The sequence below is a fragment of the Felis catus genome, chromosome D2 (genome assembly GCF_018350175.1).
Source record: "Felis catus isolate Fca126 chromosome D2, F.catus_Fca126_mat1.0, whole genome shotgun sequence".
Lineage (NCBI taxonomy): Eukaryota > Metazoa > Chordata > Mammalia > Carnivora > Felidae > Felis > Felis catus.
The window spans coordinates 78,942,677-78,963,363 of NC_058378.1; the positions used below are offsets into that span (position 1 = coordinate 78,942,677).

Sequence of the window (20,687 nt, forward strand, 5' to 3'; positions counted from 1 at the left end):
TTGTCTTTCCTCTCGGCTTATAAATGTCCACGTGTGTGTTTTACAAAACGCTTATTTTGAAATAATTTAAAATTTCTAGAAAAGAACTCCTAGATACACCAGCCAGTACCATTTTGCCACATTGGCTTTATGTCTACAGTTTCTCAGTGTGTACCCTGAGAACAAGGACATTCCCTTGTACAACCATAGTTGTATACATCGGGAGACGGAACACTGATAACATGCATGCCGTTATCTAATCCACAGTCCATATTCAAATTACTACGGTTTCCCAATAATGTCTTTTTTAAAAAAGTTCATTTTATTTATTTTGAGAGAGAGAGAGCAAGAGAGCAGGGGAGGGGCAGAAAGAGAGTGAGAGAGAGAATCCCAAGCAGGCTCCTTAATGTCAGCACAGAGCCCGACATGGGGCTCGAGCCCACGAACCGAGAGATCATGACCTGAGCCGAAATCAAGAGTCAGGTGCTCAACCAAATGAGCCACCCAGGCACTGCTCCCAGTAATACCTTTTACGGCAAGTATCCGGAGCCCCTCTCCCCGCTTGGATCCACGATCCAATCAAGGATCGTACACGACATGCGTTGTCCTATCTTTCTTAATCTCCTTCAATTGGAATGGTTCTTTAACCTTTCTTTGCCTTTTATGACCTTGACATTTTTGGAGAATATAGGCCAGTTGCATTTTGTAGAATGTCCGCCAATTTGGATTTGTCTGACGTTTCCTTATAAACTCAGGTTATGTGTTTTTGGCAGTAAACCACAGATACTGTCTTTTCAGAACATCCTCTCGGGTGCCGTATGATGCCGATTTGTTCCACTACAGGTGCTGTTGACTTGGATTGCTTAGTTGACATCGGCCACTGACAAAGAATTCCTTTCTCCTTTGTAATCAGTACATAATCCGAGACTTGTCAATATCCTGTTTCCCCATCACACTCTGGTAACAGTACTTTTATCATCCGTTGGTGATTCTCATGCATGTTTTTTCTAATGAGAGGGACACAACAACTGGAGGTTTAGAGATGCAGGCATTGGGCGAACTAATGTGTCTCTGAGCAGCTAAAGTGGATCCAGCCAGGCCAGAAAAAAAGCCAGTTAATCTGGGTGACTTGGGATTCGCTCTACTTTTCTTGCCTTACGTAGTGAGATTCTTCTCCCATTGGGTTCATTTCATTCCGTCATGGAACTAAGGTTGCAAATCATACCCTCCTGTGGTCCTCAACAGACATCTACTGAGAGTCGGTTGCGAGTGAGGTACTGTTTGAGAAGATGCCAAAAAGAAGACCCAGTCCCCGTGTCAGAGGCTGGCAGGAGGTTGGCGGTATGGGGACAGGGCTGTGGATTTGAGGGCAGGCTTTGGGGGAGACTGCTTCACCGAGGTCACCTGTTTGTGAACTTTTTAATATTGAAATTATTATAAATTCATGAAAATTTTAAAGGTCATACAGAAAGGTCCCACATACCTTCACCCAGTTTATCCCAATGATTATATCCTACATAATTACAATATAATAGAAAAACTGGGAAATGCCATTAGTACAGTGTGTGTATAAAGCTCTATGCTCTCTTATCACAAGGGAGCACTTCTATATCCACCACCGCAATCTAGATACAAAACTATTCCATCGCCACAAATATCTCCCCGTTATAGTCACACCTATTCATCCTGTCCTCACTGTCTCTCTCCCCTCCCCCATTCCTAACCCCTGGTAACCACTAAACTGATTTCTCTCTCTCCAGTTTTGTTTCATGAATTCTCTACAAATGGAATTATGCTTTATGTGACTTCTGAGATTGGCTTTTTTCACTCTGCACAATGCCCTTTCAACTGTGCATATCGATGGTTCATTCCTTTTTTTGCTGAGTAGTATGCCATAGTATGAATGTATGACAGTTTCTTTGCCTATTGAGTGACATTTTGAATGTTTCCAGTTTTTGGCTATTACAAATAAGGCTGCTGTGAACAGTCATGTACAGGTTTTTGTGATGCATAAGCTTTCACTTCTTTTTTAAAAATTTATTTATTTATGGGGCGCCTGGGTGGCTCAGTCGGTTAAGTGACTGACTTCGGCTCAGGTCACGATCTCGCGGTCCGTGAGTTTGAGCCCCGCATCAGGCTCTGTGCTGACAGCTCAGAGCCTGGAGCCTGTTTCGGATTCTGTGTCTCCCTCTCTCTGACCCTCCCCCGTTCATGCTCTATCTCTCTCTGTCTCAAAAATAAACGTTAAAAAAAAATTTAAAAAAAAATTTATTTAGTTTGAGAGAGAGAAAGAGAGAGAGACAGAGAGAGAATGAGCATGTGCATAAATGGGGGACAGGTAGAGAGAGAGGGAGAGAGAGACTCCCAGGCTCTGTGCTAACAGAGCCTGATGCAGGGCTCGAATTCACAAGCCATGAGGTCATGACCTGAGCCAAAACCAAGAGTTGGACACTTAACCGACTGAGCCACCCAGCTGCCTCTAAGCTTTTATTTCTATGGGATAAACACTCAGGAATACAATTGCAGGGTTGTATGGTGTCTATTTAGTTTTTAAGATTGCTATGTTTGCATGGTAGATTGGCCCTCTTATCATTATGTAATCTCCCTCTCTGTCCCTGGCAATTTTTTTTTCCTGAAAAATCTAATTTTTCTAATATTAATATAGCCAGTCTCCTTTTTTTTTTTGGATTAATGCCTGGATGGTATACATTTGTCCATCCTTTTGTTTTCATATATATGTACTAAATTCAAAACAAAATTTTTATAGATAGCATATAGTTGGGTCATTTTTTTTTTCCTATGCACTTTACCAATCTCTGTCTTTTTATTGGTGGGTTTAGAGCATTTACATTGATGTAATTATTGCTATGTTAAGTTTAAGCCTGCCACTTTGTGGTTTGTTTGAACATATTTTAGAATTCCATTTTGGTTTCTCTATAGTGCTTTTGAGTGTACCTCTTTGTATAGCTTTTATTTTAAGCGGTTGCTCTAGATGTTACATTATATACAGAACTTTCCGAAGTCTAGAGGTGTCACCATTTATTAATTCAAGTGTAGAGAGCTTATCTGACGGAGAAAGAGGGAGGCACAGAATCTGAAGCAGGCTCCAGGCTCTGAACTATCAGCACAGAGCCCGACAGGAGGCTCGAACCCACGAACTGTGAGAGCGTGATCTGAGTGAGTGTTGTATGCTCAAATGACTGAGCCACACAGGTGCCCCTAATGTATTTTTTTAACGTTTATTTATTTTGGGGAGAGAGAGAGAGACAGAATGCAAGCAGGGGAGGTGCAGAGAGAGAGGGAGACACAGAATCAGAAGCAGGCTCCAGGCTCCGAGCTGTCAGCACAGAGCCCGATGTGGGGCTCGAACTTGCCAACCTTGAGATCGTGACCTGAGCCAAAGTCAGACACTTAACCAACTGAGCCACCCAGGCACCCCTATTTAGTCCTTCTTTTAAGGTAGGATTTTAAATTGTGTCAGATTGTCTTCGTTTTTCCTCATCTGAGAATGTCTTAATTTCCACTTCATTTCTGAAGGATATTTTTCACTGGATATAGAAATCTGGAGTGACAGTTCTTTCCTTTCAGTATTATAAAATGTGCCAATTCTTTGTGGCTTTCATGGTTTCTGATGACAAATCTGTGGTAATTCGAATTGTTTTTTTCCCTTTAAGTGTTGATAAGTGCGTTGTTTTCTCTGGCTATTTTTAAGACTTTCTTTGTCTTATTTCTTATAAGTTTGACTCTGACGTACCTTGAAATAGATTTTTTTTTGAATTTATCAAAATTGGTTGGAGTTTACTCAGCTTTTTGAATCTCTAGGCTTATGTATCTTGCCAAATTTGGGAAGTTTTCAACCATTATTTTTGTAAGTACTTTTGAAGCTCCATCCACTTTTTCCTCTCCACCTGGGACTCCAGTGACACAAATTTTTGATCTTTTGTTATGGTTCCACAGGTCTCTGCGATTTTGTTCATTATTTTCGTCTTTTTTTTTTCACTCTGATCAGTTTGAATAATTTGTGTTATTCTCTCTTCCAGTTCACAGATTCTTTTCCCTGTCTTCTCTATTCTGCTGATGAGCCCATCCATTGAATTTTAATTTTGGTTACTGTATTTTTTTTACATCGAAAATTTCCTTTTGGTTCTTGTTTATGGCTTTTATTTCTTTGACGATATTTTCTATTTCTTTGCTGAGACTTCCTATTTTTTCCTTTATTTCCAGTGTGTTTCTAATTGCTCATTGGAGCATTTTGATTATGACTGCATTAAAGTTTGTGTTCGAGGGGCGCCTGGGTGGCGCAGTCGGTTAAGCGTCCGACTTCAGCCAGGCCACGATCTCGCGGTCTGGGAGTTCGAGCCCCGCGTCAGGCTCTGGGCTGATGGCTCAGAGCCTGGAGCCTGTTTCCGATTCTGTGTCTCCCTCTCTCTCTGCCCCTCCCCCGTTCATGCTCTGTCTCTCTCTGTCCCAAAAATAAATAAAAAAATGTTGAAAATAAAATAAAAAAAAAAAAAGTTTGTGTTCGATAATTTTAACATCGTGTCATTTTGGTGTTCGCATCAATTGTCTGTTTCTCATTTAGTTTGAGATCTTCCTGGTTCTTGGTATGATGAGTGACTTTGATTAAAATCTAGGTATTTTGAGGGGCACCTGGGTGGATCCGTCGGTGAAGCGTCTGACTTCAGCTCAGGTCATGATCTTGCAGTTGGTGAGTTCGAGCCCCGCATCGGGCTCTGTGCTGACGGCTCCGAGCCTGGAGCCTGCTTCAGATTCTGTGTCTCCCTCTCTCTCTGCTCCTCCCCTGCTCATGCTCTGTCTCTCTCTCCTTCAAAAATAAATAAAAACATTAAAAAAAAAACCCTAGGTATTTCGGGTATTATGTTATAGACTCTGTGTATTACTTAATACTTGTGCTTTAGCAGGCTTCCTCTAACACCCCTCCAGTGGATAAAAGGGGGGCTGCCTTGTCACTGCTAGATGGAGGTGAAAGGCCAGGTTCTCCACTTAGCCTTCACTGATACCCAAAGTGGGGGGCTTCTCATTATTGCTGGGCAGGGGTAGGAGTTCCCTGTCCCACTAGGGCTCTGCTGATATCACACTTGCTGGGATGGACATTCATGCCTTGTTTCTGCTCTCTACATGGACTCCACTGTGTGTGTGTGTGTGCGTGTGTGTTGGGATGGAGGTGGTCTTGTTGCGTCCTCTGATACCACCTCTGTGAGGGGTCAAACGGTGCTTTCTCACACTCGGGTTGGGGTGAAGTCTAGAATCCCGACGTGCTCTTCACCGACACATGTGGAGGTGCCTTCTGGGCGTGGGGAAAGATGAAAGCTCCAGCTCCCACCTGGCTTCCTTTGATACTGTCCGGGGTGGGTATTGGGATGCTCTGTTAGAGCCTGGTGAGGGTGGATGTCTAGGCTCCCCAGTTGGCCTTGGGTGGGGGGTGGGGGGGGGATTGGAAGGCTTTGAGAAGAGGTGTGGCAAGACCTGACTGCAGGTTTAGAAGACTCCGTCTGGACTGCCTTGTGGAAAAAGGACTGGGTGTGAGACAGGCGAAGGGTGGAATCAGGACTTCCCGGGGGGAAAAGGTGGTGGCTGGGGCCAGGATGATGCAAGTGGGGATCGTGGGAGCGGGGAGACTCCACATCTGTCTTGACAGCTGAACTGGCTGCACTTGCCAAGGGACTGCATGTGAATGTAGGAGCAAAAGAGGAGAGGAGAGTGACCTAGCCGTCAGGAGGTGTGAGCAGTAGGTGATCTGGCAGGTGCTTTTTTTTTTTTTTTTTTTTTTTAAAAAAAGGGCAAGTTAAAGTGTCCTCATTTGTTCCCACTGGGAGCCAAACATGTAGACAGCTGTCCTGTCTGGGAGAAACAGGCAAGATGCCTGTGAAGGCATCCCCGTAGCTGCACGACCTTGGACAAGTGCTTTGGCCTCATTTGGTTACTTCTAGATCTCTAGGTCTTGGCTTGATCATCTGGAAAATGGAACTAAAAATATAATCTGCCTCAGAGATAATCCTCTTTATGAAGATTAAAGGAGATGAAAGGAACACAGAGCACAGTGTCTTACCATCCATGAAGATATCAGTGATGCTAATTCTTTCCCTCCACAGTGGAAATGGGTTGGAGCTGCCTCTTCCGGCCCTTGGTCTTAGATGGTTCCACCCATCGTCCCATTCCACTCCTGGGTCTGACATGAGGGGTGTCCCCCTTAATCCATTTCTGTGCCCCTGATTGGGCAGTCTACTAAAGGGCTTTTACTTGAGCTGTGGACGCCCTGGAAGCTGTTGAGGAGGGTCCAATGGGATCTAGATTGGTGTAGGGATGTCTTTCTCCATCATGGCATTACTGATGGTTTGAACCAGATAATTCTTTGCTGTGGGGGCTGTCCTGTGCATTGTAGGATGTTTAACATTATCCCTGGTCTTTACCTACTAGGTGCCAGTAGCACCACTCCCTTGAGGTGACAACTAAAAATGTCCCTGATCTTGTCAAATGCCCTCTCTGGGGTCAAAATCACCCCGATGGAGAAACACAAGTGTAGACCAATTACTGAGACATAGGGGCTGGGAAAGCAGAGGAGAGAGTCTTTTGTGACCTCAGATGGGGCACAGGGCAGGAGTTATTTGTATATTAGAGAGAATCTCAGGTGTTCCTCTTGGCTTTTCCACCTTCCTACAGAAGAGGTTTCAAGCTCAGAGTGTGCTCTGGGGTGAGGAGCAGGATGGGGACATGGATTTTGTCCCCTGCTCCTCTGTAACCTCCAATCTCCTTTTCCTCCTCCTGCCAGTCCCCCAGGGTAGGCCAGCCATGGGGCAAGTGCTGCAGGATGGAGCGGCAGAGAAGGTCTGAGAAGTTCCCAGCTTATCATCAGCGAGGTCAGATGTCTCCCTGCCATCCTTCAACTGAAGCATCCACCTGTAGATAGGGAACAGCTCAAGAAGGAGGTTCTAGAGTTGGGGAAACCTGCAGGGTGTCTCTGCCATTTCCTAGTCATATGGCCTTGAGGGCAAATAACTACCCTGAGCCTCAGTTTTCTCATCTACACATTGGGATGATCACATCCCTACCTAATAAGGCTTCTGTAAGGCCGAAATGCCCTCGTGGATGAAAAGCATTTGAAGAGGGTCTACTCTCCAAGTGTTAGCTATCATCATCAAAAACAATCATATGTGAAAGTACTTTGGGAATTGTGGGGTTCTATACACAAAGTAGTTGTAGGAAGGAGGTGTTCTATTGAGAGACTCAAGGCTGCTTTAAATGCAGGTCATTTGGGGTGCCTGGGGGGCTCAGTCGGTTGAGCGTCCGACTTCGCTCAGGTCATGATCTCATAGCTCGTGAGTTCGAGCCCCGCGTCGGGCTCTGTGCTGATGGCTAGAGCCTGGAGCCTGCTTCGGATTCTGTGCCTCCCTCTCTCTCTGCCCCAACCCACTCACATTCTATCTCTGTCTCTCTCAAAAATAAATAAACATTAAAAAAAATAAACATTTTAAAAAATTAAAAAAAAAAATAAATGCAGGTCATTTAATCGCCAATCAAGTACATGTTTCCAGCCTTTGAAACAGCCACATGATAACTCTCTCTTCCAGGATGACCAAGGCATAGGATAGGGAGAAAGAGACGTTGATATCATCTGCTCTGCTACTAACATCCTTCCCTGGAGGAGAAGGTCTGAATGGAAACAAACAAACAAAAGTTCATGAGTAAATCAACTTTCAGTCATTTCCTCAGAAGGGTCAGGCATTCAGAGTGGAAAGACACCCTAGAGCACAGTAAACCTTTATCATGCGGATGTCTCTCCCCGTTTGTCACACATCAGGACACGCTTCGCAATGTCCAGGCAGTTTAACCAAATTGCCCAGATCCTGTGGTCATGGCTTGACTGCCTGAGAACAACTCAGGGGACGAAGCTGCCGGGTGAAAGTTGAGAGTAACGAGTAGCTTCCATTAACCTGCCAGTGATGAGACTGGCGTGAAGAATGGGTCTCGACCTTCCACCTCTGTGCCAGGTTGGATAAGTTTAATCTGCTTGAAGTTCCACTTGGTGGGGACTTTATGATCACATCTGTCATGACAACCTTCTGCTCTGTCTGCTTACGTGTTTCTGGAGCATCTTTGAAGTACAGGGCCAAGTGGCTGCTTTCTTAGAGCTGCTGGATTCTCTGACATGACTAAGAAATGGCTATTTCCAGGTTGAGGCGGTCCTTTTCTGGTTCTGATTGGAGAACCTCTCAGGGTGGTCTAGGCGGGGTGGTCTCCTTAGTCCCGTGGCCTATGGATCGGTCCCTTTCTCTACCCTTAAAACCCAATTGAGCTGTGTTTGGTGCAAACAGGTGCAATTCAGGGGAACAGCTGGCTGCTTTTGTGAGGAAGGCGTGGATGGGAGGATGGCTTAGTTTTAAGATTTGTTTTCTTGGTTGCTAGTCAGAGCAACTTACTACACACTAGAGTGGCTAAAAGTAGGATTGTGTTTCACAACCCAGTGATTCTGTTCCCCGAACTACTGCGGGGCCTTGTGAGGGAGGAGAAGCAGGAACTGGACACTGTCATGTGCAGGGAGGCCACCACCTTTTCAACTTTGCTCTCACTGTCTCCTCGTGGCTGCAGATGGCTGTCCCACAACTCTGAGACTTGATCTGCCTCCATTCCTGCTGGTCTCAGGGACCAAGACTGATCTCTCCCAGCTTTAATGCTAGATTTCATCCCACGACCAATCACGTATGGCGAGAGATGGAGTTAAGTGTTACCAACAAGGCTGTGCTGGGGCCCTTCCTCTTGGGTTGAGAGAAGTAGCTCTCACAGAAGCAGCCTGGGAGGCTTTTGTTTCAGTTACCTATTGCCGTGCAGGAAACTACCCCCAAACTTAGCAGGTTGAAAGGACAACCACTTAATCGCTCTTCATGGTTCTGTGGATTGAGAGTTTGGACAGAGTACAGGAGAGTCCGCCTGTCTGTCTTCTACTCAATTTCCACCGGGGCTGGAATGGCCATAGCGGCTTCTTTACTCATAGCTGGTGGCTCAGCTAGAAAGGCAGGCTCTGGTGCTGTGCCAGCTTCCCTGGCATCTGGGTTCCTTCCTCCTCCAGGGGGCCTCAGGGCTTCTCTGTCCCCAGCACCTCCCCATGTGGCCTTTCCACTTGGTGTCTCTAGCAGCGTGGCCGAGCCAGACTTCTCACATGGTGATACAGGCCTCCCGAGAGGCAAAAAGCAGAAACTTCCAAGCCGTCTGTAGGCTTAGGCTCAGAACGGGCATGATGTCACCTCTGCATTTCATAGGTTAGAATGCTTGCAGGCTCAGCCCAGATTTAAGGGGAGGGGGCTAAGACTTGGACACTAGAAGGTGTGGTTCGCTGGGCTTTATCAGGATATCCCAAGGGCATCTACTACAGAAGATGATCAGGTCCACTTTATTTAATTGACCAGCTGCTCCAAGAAGGGGTGCGGTGCATGTGCTAACTATAGCAAAGCCAGCTCACCTCCTTGACCACAGAGATCAGCACAGATATGCCGTCTTGTTCTTAGCCCTGAGGCGAATCCCTAGCTTGAAATGCAACCATGATATGATGCTGAGTACTTATTGTTGACTCCTTTCTTATCTCGCCTTCACACCTTATTGGTAGACTGTTCCATTACTTCCTGAATGGCCTTCCCCCTTCCCAAGTATCTTTGTTGTAACCTATCCTCCACCCCACTGCCAGCCTAATCTTTCTAAAATGGTGCTTTTATCTGGCACTCTTCTGCCCTAAAACTTACAACGATTTTCTTTTACCCACCAATAAAATCTAAAATCCTGACTTGGCATTCAGTGCTCTCTATAGTCTCGCCCCAGCCACCTGTTCCAAAGTGAAGGCCTACTGTGCCCTGGCTCAAAATTAGTCGTCCTGCCGCTGCGGTTTTTGTCTCTGGTCCTTGTGGCTCTGCCTCAGCTGTCCCTGGTTCCTTACCTAGAATGTCCTTCCTCTTTCACCTGTACCCACATCAGTTCTTCCTGTAAGGATCTCGCCCTTATGCCCTCAAGATGATCCTTGAATTGTAGCACAATTATATTGAGTTCAGGGGCACCTGGCTGGCTGAGTCAGTTGAGCATCTCTTGATCTCATAGTTCATTAGATCGAGCCCCGAGTCAGGCTCTGTGCCGACCGCTCAGAGCCTACTTGGGATTCTCTGTCTCCCTCGCTCTCTGCCCCTCCTCCGCTCGTGCACATTCCCTCTCTTTCTCTCTCTCAAAATAAATGAATAAACTTAAAAAAATTATATTCCGTTCAGGAGTCAGAAGGAACTAAGGAGGGATGATTAGTGTAACCTTCCATGGAAAGTGGGAATCCCTTCTGTGCAGGAGGGAACGAACAGGCAGCCTGGTTGAACACGCGAGCTCTGCAGTTGGATGAGCAGGACAGAACCTTGACTCTGTCACTTACCAGCCATAATCCTTGGTGTTCTCTTCTGAAATTGGGGAGATCAGTGCATCCTTAGAAGATTAAAAGAATATATGCCTGTCAAGTGTGTAGCAAGGAGCTTGGGAAAAAGTCAACACTCAAGCACAGGCCACTGTCTTCATCCCATTGTCGTCTCCTTCCAGCCTCTACTTGAAGGCTGTGAGGCCATCTGTATTTTTCAGAAGGCCATTCCTTAGTTTGGTGACCCAAAAGAACCTTAGAAGGTTCTCCCTTTATGGAGCTGCAGTTGATCTGTTTCTACCTTGAAACCGCTGGCCCTTGTTCCATCTCTCGAATGACACAGAAGTCCAGACAATCTCTTTTTTAAATTTAAATTAAAAAAAATTTTCTTTTGATGTTTATTTGTTTTTGAGAGAGAGAGAGAGAGAGCGCGCGCACGCATGAGCGCGGAGGAGCAGGGAGAGAGAGGGAGACGCAGAATCCAAAGCAGGCTCCAGGCTCCGAGCTGGCAGCACACGGCCCGACGCGGGGCTCGAACTCACAGACTGTGAGATCGTGACCTGAGCTGAAGTCGGACGCTTCACCGACTGAGCCACCCAGGCTCCCCAATCTCTTTTTTCTGAAAGAGGTTTCCTGAACCCTGCCAGTTGTTGCCTTGGCACTTAAAGCTTACAGACCTATCTTCAGCCACCAACCGAACACATCATCCCAGCAGGTGCTCCTCAATGACCAGGACCATCCCCCACCCCACAACAGGAAGTATCAATTTTAGCATATAGTGCAAAGGACACGTGGTCCATCAACAGTCCGGGAATTCTAAATTCTACTCTTTGTATCGTGTTGTATCATCACCAAGTGACTTGCCCACATCACATTAGCATATGGTCTTGTAGAATGGCCTCTCTGAATTATGTTGGAAATCCATTTCTCACTTTTCTCATTTGAAAAGCAATGCTGTCAAATCTTGTTTGCACTTTCTGTGAAATCATTTGTCCCAGTTGCCTCACCCCCAGGAGGCTGCCTGTGCGGACTGCCTCAGAGGGACTCCTTCTGGCTTCCGGTTGGGCTCCGTGAGAGCCCTGGCAGGAGACTGGAGGCCAGGAGGAGAGTGAGCTCCATTTCTGCAAGGTTGCCTTGGGCTGGTGCATTCCTCTATAGTTGCCTCCAGCCCAGGGGGTCAAGCCTCACTGCTACCAGGCCCTGGAGTGTTCACTACTCCTCGTGGCTTCCATGCACCCCCCCACCCCCGCCCCTTTGTAAGTAATCTTTTGTAAGTAGTCTTTTATTAAACTTCCTGCAAACTGTCCCATACTGAGTTGGCTCGGTGACTGCTGGTACCCTCACTGAAGACATTGTTGTGATAAACTCTGTATTCCCTGTGTGAGGTTTCAACTGTCAGATTCTTCTCAACATCTGGTACCAAGATAAAAGTGGATCATCTTTCTGTGGGCACAAATGAAACCAATCGTGCTTCCCTTCTTGCCTTGGCTGCTGGGAAGCTCAGGGTCAAAGTTAATCGTCACTCTTAGAAACGTTTCTGGTTGGCATATTCATTTCTTCTTCCTTGTCGTGGTTTTGGTTTTCTGATTCTGTTTTTTTTTAATTTTTTTTTTAACGTTTATTTATTTTTGGGACAGAGAGAGACAGAGCATGAACGGGGGAGGGGCAGAGAGCGAGGGAGACACAGAATCGGAAACAGGCTCCAGGCTCGGAGCCATCAGCCCAGAGCCCGACGCGGGGCTCGAACTCACGGACCGCGAGATCGTGACCTGGCTGAAGTCGGACGCTTAACCGACTGCGCCACCCAGGCGCCCCCTGATTCTGTTTTTAATAACCTTATCTCACATACCTTCTAAAGTAAGTTGCCTCAGGTAGATAGGTAGATAGACAGACAAGGGAAAGAAGGATGACACCCCGTGACTAGGATGGGCCCAGGTACTTGAGCCTTCTCACATTTAGCAGCAGTCTTTTGAGGTGGGGACTGACCAGGTAGCGGGGTTGTGGCTTTGGGGGTTCACCTCACCCCAGGTACAGATATTACCCTCAAGGTACATGCCGTGTCCTTGTTCACAAGGCTACCAGGGAGGTAGCCTTGGTGACGCCACAGTACCATTTCTGTGTTTTTTCCTGATCTATTTGTCTAGCAACCCCGCACAAAACATTTTTGTTTAGAGTGAATTCTGGAGTGACTCCATGTTGATTCCTGACAGTGAGTGCTTCCCCCCCCCCGCCCCCATTTGGATGGGCCAGCTGTTTATTAATTAATTCATATAAGAATTTTAGGAAGCTGTAAATTCAAATTCATCAACCCAGAGTTTCCAGGGTACGACTTATTTGAAAGTGGCGATGCTATCTCGACCTGTTTTCCAGTGAATACTGACTGACAGTCGTTCTCAGAATAAACCCACAAGTTCTCTTTCTGTCCTGATGAATGTATTTGCACGTAAAGGCTTGAACCAATTTGAATGATCCCGAGCCTTTGTACAACCCCGGTTTCTTATTAACCATGAATACTCTGCTGTTTCCTTTTTTGAAAATCACCTTTTCTTTTGAGATGGAAAAGGGTCATATCATCCATCGTCCCCAAGTGATGCAACTATATTCCTTCCCTGCTTTAGACTCCAAATAGAGCTAAACCCACCCATGGTATCTTCTTTTGGAGGGGAGTTCTCCCATGGGTGGGGTTACATGGCATGGGCCTCAACTGATGGACTAGAGGAAGTCCATCGTTCTGTCCCACTCAGGCGTCAACAGAAGGTCCCTAACAGGTTCATAAGTACCACCGTTGTCTGTTTAGTGACCTGGGAGTGATTCTTATAAGTTCAGGACATAGTTTATATATTATGTGCATGTTTTTCTCCTTTGCAAGCAGGGGAGGGGCAGAGAGAGAGAGAGAGAGAGAGAGAGAGAGAGAGAGAATCTCAAGCAGGCTCTGTGCTATCAGCGCAGAGCCTGACTTGGGGTCAATCCCGGAAACCATGAGATCGCGACCTGAGCTGATATCAAGAGTCGGTCACTTAACTGACTGAGCCACCTAGGTGCCCGTCCTTTGCTGGAGTTTTTCTCTAACTTTTAGTTTCTCTCACAGCCCCCTGTGGGTGGCAGTAGATTTTTGTTGTGGTGGTGAATTTTTTCCCCTTCTCTTTGGGAACGATTTGATCGCAAGCAGCGGGGAGGGGAAGGGGGAAAAAAGTTACAGAGAGGGAAGGAGGCAAACCATAAGAGACTCTTGAATACTGAGAACAAACTGAGGGTTGATAGAGGGGAAAGTGGGTGATGGGTGATGGGCATTGAGGAGGGCACCTGTTGGGATGAGCACTGGGTGTTGTATGGAAACCAATTTGACAACAAATTTTATATATATATATGTATTTTATTTATATGTATATGTATATGTATATGTACATGTATATATATGTATTTTATATATATATTATATATGTATATATATGTATATATATGTATATACATATATATGTATTTATATATATGTATATATATTTTATATATATATGTATTTTATTTATATGTATATGTATATGTATATATATGTATTATATATATTATGTATATGTATATATATGTATTATATATATATTTTATATATATGTATATACATATATATGTATTTATATATGTATATATATTTTATATATATATGTATTTTATTTATATGTATATGTATATGTATATGTGTCTGTATATGTATTTTATATATATATTTTATATATATAGGTATATATATAGGTATATATATATATAGGTATATAGGTGTATATATATATATATACCTATATATATAATAAAACAAGTGACTTCTTCAGAGCTTCCCATATGTCCTGAACTGATGCTGAACTCTTCTCGGAGACGTTGGCTTTAGGCCAGTGGTTCTCAATTTTGAACTTTCCCTTGGAATCATCTGGGGGACTTAAAAAAGGAAAATAGCGCTGCATGTCATGGGGCCATCCTCGGGACTTTTGAATCAATTGTTCAGGGTGTGGCCTGAACATTGGGATGTTTGAAAGTTCCCCAAGTGATTCTAAAGCCACCAGGCGTAAGAACCGCTAGTCTAGGACTCGAGGTTCGTGATTCTGTGACTCGTGTAGTTCAGTGACTAGTGTAGAGTTATCAATTCTTTTTTTTTTTTTAATTTTTTTTTGATGTTTGTTTATTTTTGAAGGAGAGAGAGACAGAGCGTGGTGGGGGGGTGGTGGTGGAGGGGCAGAGAGAGAGGGAGACTCAGAATCTGAAACAGGCTCCAGGCTCTGAGCACAGAGCCCGACGCGGGGCTCGAACTTGCCAACTGTGAGATCGTGACCTGAGCCGAAGTCAGGCGCTTAACGGATTGAGCCACCCAGGCGCCCCGAGCCATCCATTCAGAGAAAAGGTGGTGGACAGTCAGTCCTTCTGGTGCAGATTTGGCCACAGCCCAGAGTCTGTGTTCTCCCTGCTGCTGTCATGTGTTGAAACTGGAGCATGCTCGAAGGGGTGTTGTGCTCCTGTCTGGCTTCCCCTGGAGGGGAGGGGTGAGAGTGGCTGCCCCAAGCAGGCCAGAGGACAAGGCAGGGGACAGAGCCAGGACCGGGCCGGTGTGGAGGGGAAGCCCAGGGGCTCCTTCCTGAGCCTCAGCGTTCGCTATCTGGCGAGCGGCCTTCTGCCCGAGGCATGAAGCAAAGGACAAGGAAGAGGGAAGACTGGCCGGTTCTCTAGGAATCTGTCCACGGTCGTGGGGACCTTACCCCACGAGGACGGACTAAGCCTCTGTGGTCCTGCGGCTCCTGCCCCCATCAGGCTCCCCGACCGGACAGTCACAGCCCATCTTGACAAGAGCTGTCAGCGCTAAGCATCCCCTGACCTGCCGAGAGAAAGGGCCTCTGTGAGTGTCTGAAGATCTAAAAGTGCCCTAGTTTGTATTATTTTCAAACCACCTTGCGTTTTTTTTTTTTTTTCTACAAGTAGCTTTAGGCAAAGGGCAAGGAAATGTTTTCACAGATTTGCTGGGCATTTGGGGACTCGGAGTTTCTTTGGAATTCACAGAGAATTTGGCCTTCTCTGGTACCCCGTCCCCTCTGGGTCTTGATGTTCATGCCGGTTCCTGCTCGCTTTCGTCTATGCAGTCAACTGAACATATCATGGGTGAACTACCTGCAGAGCTGCTAACAGCAATAGTGTGACACATGATGTCCCAGCTATGGGACCCCTGGGTCTGTACGTGATCCTGTGTATAGAGAGAACGGCCAGTTGGTCTTGGCAGAGAACAAGAAACCCGGATTTGGAGAATACTGGGGCAAAGCGAGAGAGGGCTTCCGCTCGCCCAGGAGGGGAAGAAGTGGAGGATGCTGGGAAGCCACGGCAGCTCTTAAGCATTTGTAGGAGGAATCTGGCATTTCCTCCTAAGGAACAGCTCAGCTGTGTCCCTGATGAATTTTAAATGCCTTGACTGAAATAAATATTCGTTGACCGAATAGAAGAGAAATCCACAATCGTTTAGACAGAAAGGAGCCCTCCGATGCAGAGAAAAAGGAGGCCTTGGTAGGTGCCCACCTCCCCGCCCCGCCCCCAGCTCACTTCCATCCTCTCTCTAAGCCGCCCCCCCCCGCTCCGCCTCCCCCTTCTCGAAAAGCCATTTGTAACCATTACTTGGGTGTCATGTTGGGTGATGAAGTGCATTCTCGCCCTTTGCCTTGGCGGCTGCGGGCTGGAGCAGGCCTGGCCGCGGAGGCGAGAGGAGGGCCGGCCCCTCTCTGCCCAAGGCCCATGCATCATGTCAGGTTGGCTGGTAACCTGAGCGCGACTCACCCCTCGCCACGGGCCTCCATGACACTCCTGCCAACTTAATTTCAGCCTAAGGGATGCTTTTAAGAAGATTTTAGAGCGCAAAAACATCTCCTCGAAAGAATTGGAGTTACATTAAAAACTAATTATCAGAGCTTAGGGGTATAGATCCACTGCCGTATTTTACGCAGAGAGCAATTCATCTCCCAGACCCTGAAATATCATTACATAATAGGTTAAGGACACCAACCCAGGGGATACGGGGGGAAAGGTAGTAAAATCACCAAATGCCTGGAAACGACGAGCAATGTGATTGTGACAAAATAGCCCTGCCCTCCTGCCACGGCAGTTTCTAATATGACACGATTTTAAAGTAACACATCCTAAATGAGCCCACGCGTAAAAATGTGGGTAAGTGTAGTCTGTCTGGGGCCCTCGGCTTACGTGTGCTATTTATATTGGAAAGGCTTGGCTTTTTTGGCACAAAGAACCAGATGTCACAGCGAGGAAAAGGTGACGAGACGTTTCCTGCTGTCCGTGGGTGGAGTAGAGGGCTCGCCACGGACGGGGCCGTGCAGAGGATTCTCGTGTGTTACCTTATTTGTGCCTCACAACAAACTAGTGGGGGTGAATGAATATTACTTATTGCTATTTTACATTGGAGACTACGTAAATCAGTCAGGATGCTTTTGGTCACTTGCAATGCAACCCAAATTGGCTCACATACTAATTTGTTATTTCAAGTAACTGAAAGGTCCAGAATTAATAGCAGGTTTGAGTCAGCCAGTGAACAGTGTTGTTAGGCTCCCACTTTTTTTCTGTGTCTGCTCTGCCTTCTACAGGGGCCACTTTCTTCCTGGGTGGATTCTTTTCCGGAGCCCAAGACGACTGCCTGCGACTCCCAGGATTCTGTGCTTCCTTCTTCACACCCAGCGGGGTGTCTCTGTCCCAGCATTCCCTCCAGATCCTGGGGCTCACTCTGAGTGGACTAGCGTGGGTCACATGGCCATGACTGAATCAATGACACGGCCTGGGGGATGGACCGAGTTGATAGGCTTAGCTTAAATCGCTTTAGCCACCCTGGAAGCGGGCATTGGAGTCAGGATCCAGGAGGACTTGGGAGCCTGAGGGAATGGAGCAACCCCAGGTGATGTCCACCAGGGATAGGGATATGAAGTAACTGGTCCATGGTTCACGCAGGCAATTCTGTGGCAAAGCCTGAATTTGAACCCAGGCGGCCTTACTCAAGAGCCCATTCTCTAAGCCACGGTCCTTCCAACATTCCCTGAAGTCCTGTAATGAATATCTTATACACATCTCTTATGGCTTCTTCACTAAGAACATCACTCCGTACCTAACTTTTGGCAAACAATGATTCCAGAAAACTATAGGATGTATTGTCTTATGACAGAAAGTGGTAGAAAGGGCACTGGAGTAAGAATTGGCCCTTGGTCACCCCGTTAACCTTGGACGGGTCACCTTGCCTTGCAGGGCCTCTCTTTTCCTCACTGATAGTTGAGGGGCGATGCCTCCCCATTCCGCACCTGGCTGAGTTGTTCTAGGAATCAAACAGAAGAGTGCTGCCTGGAAGAGCCCGAAGAACGCTAAACATTTGTGTGCACATAAATGATTACGATACAGAGGATCCTGATCGATTTTGTTGCAGATACGAGAAACCAACACTAGAAAATAACCTCCTTTCATCCTCCGACACATACGCGAATTCGTCAAAGTTTTGTAGTGATCTAGCCTACCGATACCACCGAAACAGAAAACCAGCCAATCTTCAGGGATGCTTCTCGAAACCTATGCCCAGGTGGCAGCGTGTGCACTCACAAGAAGCTTTTAGTTGCCTCTTGTTGAGGTGTGATGATTATATATGTAAATGTTATTCTACTTTTAATTAAACTACAGCCTCATTGAAAGGGAAGGTGGAAAGATCCTGACCAGCTCCATTTCAAGATACAATACTCTTATTAGGTGGAAAAAAGCACGTGGAGATAGCAGGCATCACGTGGAGCTTGGAGATGAGATCTTCGTCCTCTCCCACCCCCATCCTTGCCTGCTCTGAGGCCTCGTTATGAAGGGAGACAGGCAAACGAAGGCCACACTTCCAACAAAATGAAAGCGTCCACACAGGATCTCAAGGGTAACTTAGGACCTTTTAGGAATAACGTGATCACCAGGTATGTTCACTAACCTGTGTTATTTATTGTTTTTGATAGGGTGACCGCAAGGGTGACCCAGGCAGGGAAGTCAATGGTATCCTTCCTTCCTTGTTTGCTTCCTTTATTCACCCCACTATTTTTATTTTATTTTATTTATTTATTTTTTATTTTTTGCTGAGAGCCTACTGTGTCTCTGGCACCCTCCTAGGTGCCAGGGATGTGACAATGGGCGAAAGAGAGGATGACCCCTGTCTCTGGGGAGGTTACCGTCAAATGCCTTGCATCTCCTCCCTTGAGATCCCTGGGACAACTGGCACCACAGGTTGACTTGAAACTCTACACGAGGAGAGATGATTTGTGGCCTGGGTGGGCCGGGCCTCTGGAGATGTACCAAAGGCTCTGGTCTCTTCCATCCAGGGCGTTGGATGGGGGCACGGTTGACCCATCCTCTGTGCACCAGCCATACCTAGCTTCATGCAGCTCCTTATCAATAACACCCTTCCTCTCGACTCTGAGCTTTTTGCACACGCTCTTTTTCTGCCTCGAGCCTGACTCCCAGTCCACCCCTCTACTCTCTGTCCTCTGCCCGCCCAACTCCTACTATCCCTCACATGTTAGTTGACCTGCTACTTTTTTTCTGGTAACTCTCTCCCGCGTCCTCCAGCTTGTGTTAGGTGTCCTTGCTAAATGTTTCACGTCACCTCGATGACCGTGCTTACCTCCGTGTTCGTGTCTGCCTCCCCACCAGACTCTAGTCTTGGTCACCACTCTGTCCCAGGATTTAGTACAGGGTTGGGCAAGGGTTGGGTCTTGAGAAGTATTTGCTGATTGGCAAGCAGGTTCTTACCTTCCTCATCAGCAGACCCGGGAGACCTTCTAATCCCTATTCCTTATTTGACCTCTCGGTGGCACAGAGCCCTTGTAACAACTTTTCTCCCTGAAACCCTTTCCTCCCTGGTTTCTGAACTTTTTGTTCTCGGCTGGTTCTCTTGCTAGGCCTTGGGTCTTCTATCCCAACCTCCTTTCTGCTAGTTCACTGACAATGGACATTTGTTGGGGGCTCCCTGTGCATTTTTAATAACTTCCCCCCTACTTTTATTGAGAAATAATGAACATGCCTCATTGTATACGTAAGGCATCCAGTACGATGGTTTGATTGATACATGTTTGTGAAATGATCACCACAATACATTTAGTTAACATCCATCATCTCATACAGATACAATAAAAAGAAAAGAAAAAAAATTCTCCTTGTGATGAGAATTCTTGGGATCCACTCTCTTTCTTTAAAGTTTATTTACTTATTTTGAGAGGGAGAGAGAGAGAGGGCAGGAGAGAGGGAGAGGAAGAATCCCAAGCAGGCCCTGCACTGTCAGTGCAGAGCCCGACATAGGGCTTGAACCCTTGAACTGTGAGATTCAGCTGAAATCCAGAGTCGGATGCTTAACCCACTGAGCTACCCAGGCACCCTGGGATCTCCCCTCTTGACTTTCCTATGTACCACCCAGCTGGGCATGCCGTCATGTTATACAGTGCATCCCTGGTACTTACATTTATCTTACAACTGGAAGTTCGTACCTCCTTTGGACCCCTTCCTCCCCCTTCCCCTCTCTGCCCTGGCCTCTAGGATCTAGAAGTCTGATCTCTTTTCTGTGCCCCTGAGCACCAAGTTGCCTTTCTCTCCCAGCTCTAGTTTCCTTGGAGTCCTAAAATTCAGGAGAGGCCGATACCACCCCAAGTCCTGAAGGGTGGGGCCCATGACCTAGGTTAAGCCGATCAACACCTCCTGTGCCGCCGGCCAGGGCGGCTGGTTCACGCGTCGGCGTCCATCCAAGCCCGTTCAAACGGAAGGACTCAGGGCTTGCACTGGGGCGGAGATGCTCTCTCTTTGTTGAGGCAAGATGTAGCTCCAGGAGCCAGCCTTTGGGGGAACAACACCGAGGAAAGCCGAGCTGAGTGATGGAAAGAAAAGGGGTCGCCGCAGACCCGGCCCAGTCCCTTCGTCAAGCCTTGGCGCCTCGTGGATTTCTTTCGGCCTCATGGATTTTCCTTCATTGTTTGAGTTGACTGTTGTGTCGCCGCCAACCAAATGGGTCCTTAGCAACATGCACATCCTCTTTCTGTCACTTGGCTCTGCAGGGTGTCTCCTCTGCTCTTTTCTTCTCCCTTCCACACCTGCCCTGCCACCGTGGCTCTCCTCTGGCGCTTAAATTACCCCTGTGTGCTTGCAGCTCGGGTCCCTCTCTTGAGTTCTCCACATGTAGACCCAGATGCCTCCTAGACATTTCCGCCTGAATGTCTGGGTGGCGCCGCTATCCTCACCCGTCCGAAGATGAGGGGAACTCGTCTTCACCTTGCAAGCTGCTTCT

The 20,687-nt window shown here is 46.8% G+C and overlaps 1 protein-coding gene across 2 annotated transcripts in view; it reads left to right on the forward strand.

Moving 5' to 3' along the window:
• The window catches only part of BUB3 (BUB3 mitotic checkpoint protein), a 74,505-nt gene extending 57,275 nt beyond the window's left edge, over positions 1-17,230 (forward strand). For both annotated transcript variants that reach the window (XM_045040790.1, XM_045040788.1), the window contains exon 8: positions 16,993-17,230. In XM_045040790.1, coding sequence (XP_044896725.1) covers positions 16,993-17,215 — 223 coding nt within the window. In that variant the 3' untranslated portion in view covers positions 17,216-17,230. The remainder of the gene's footprint in view (positions 1-16,992) is intronic.
• The last annotated feature ends 3,457 nt before the right edge of the window (positions 17,231-20,687 follow it).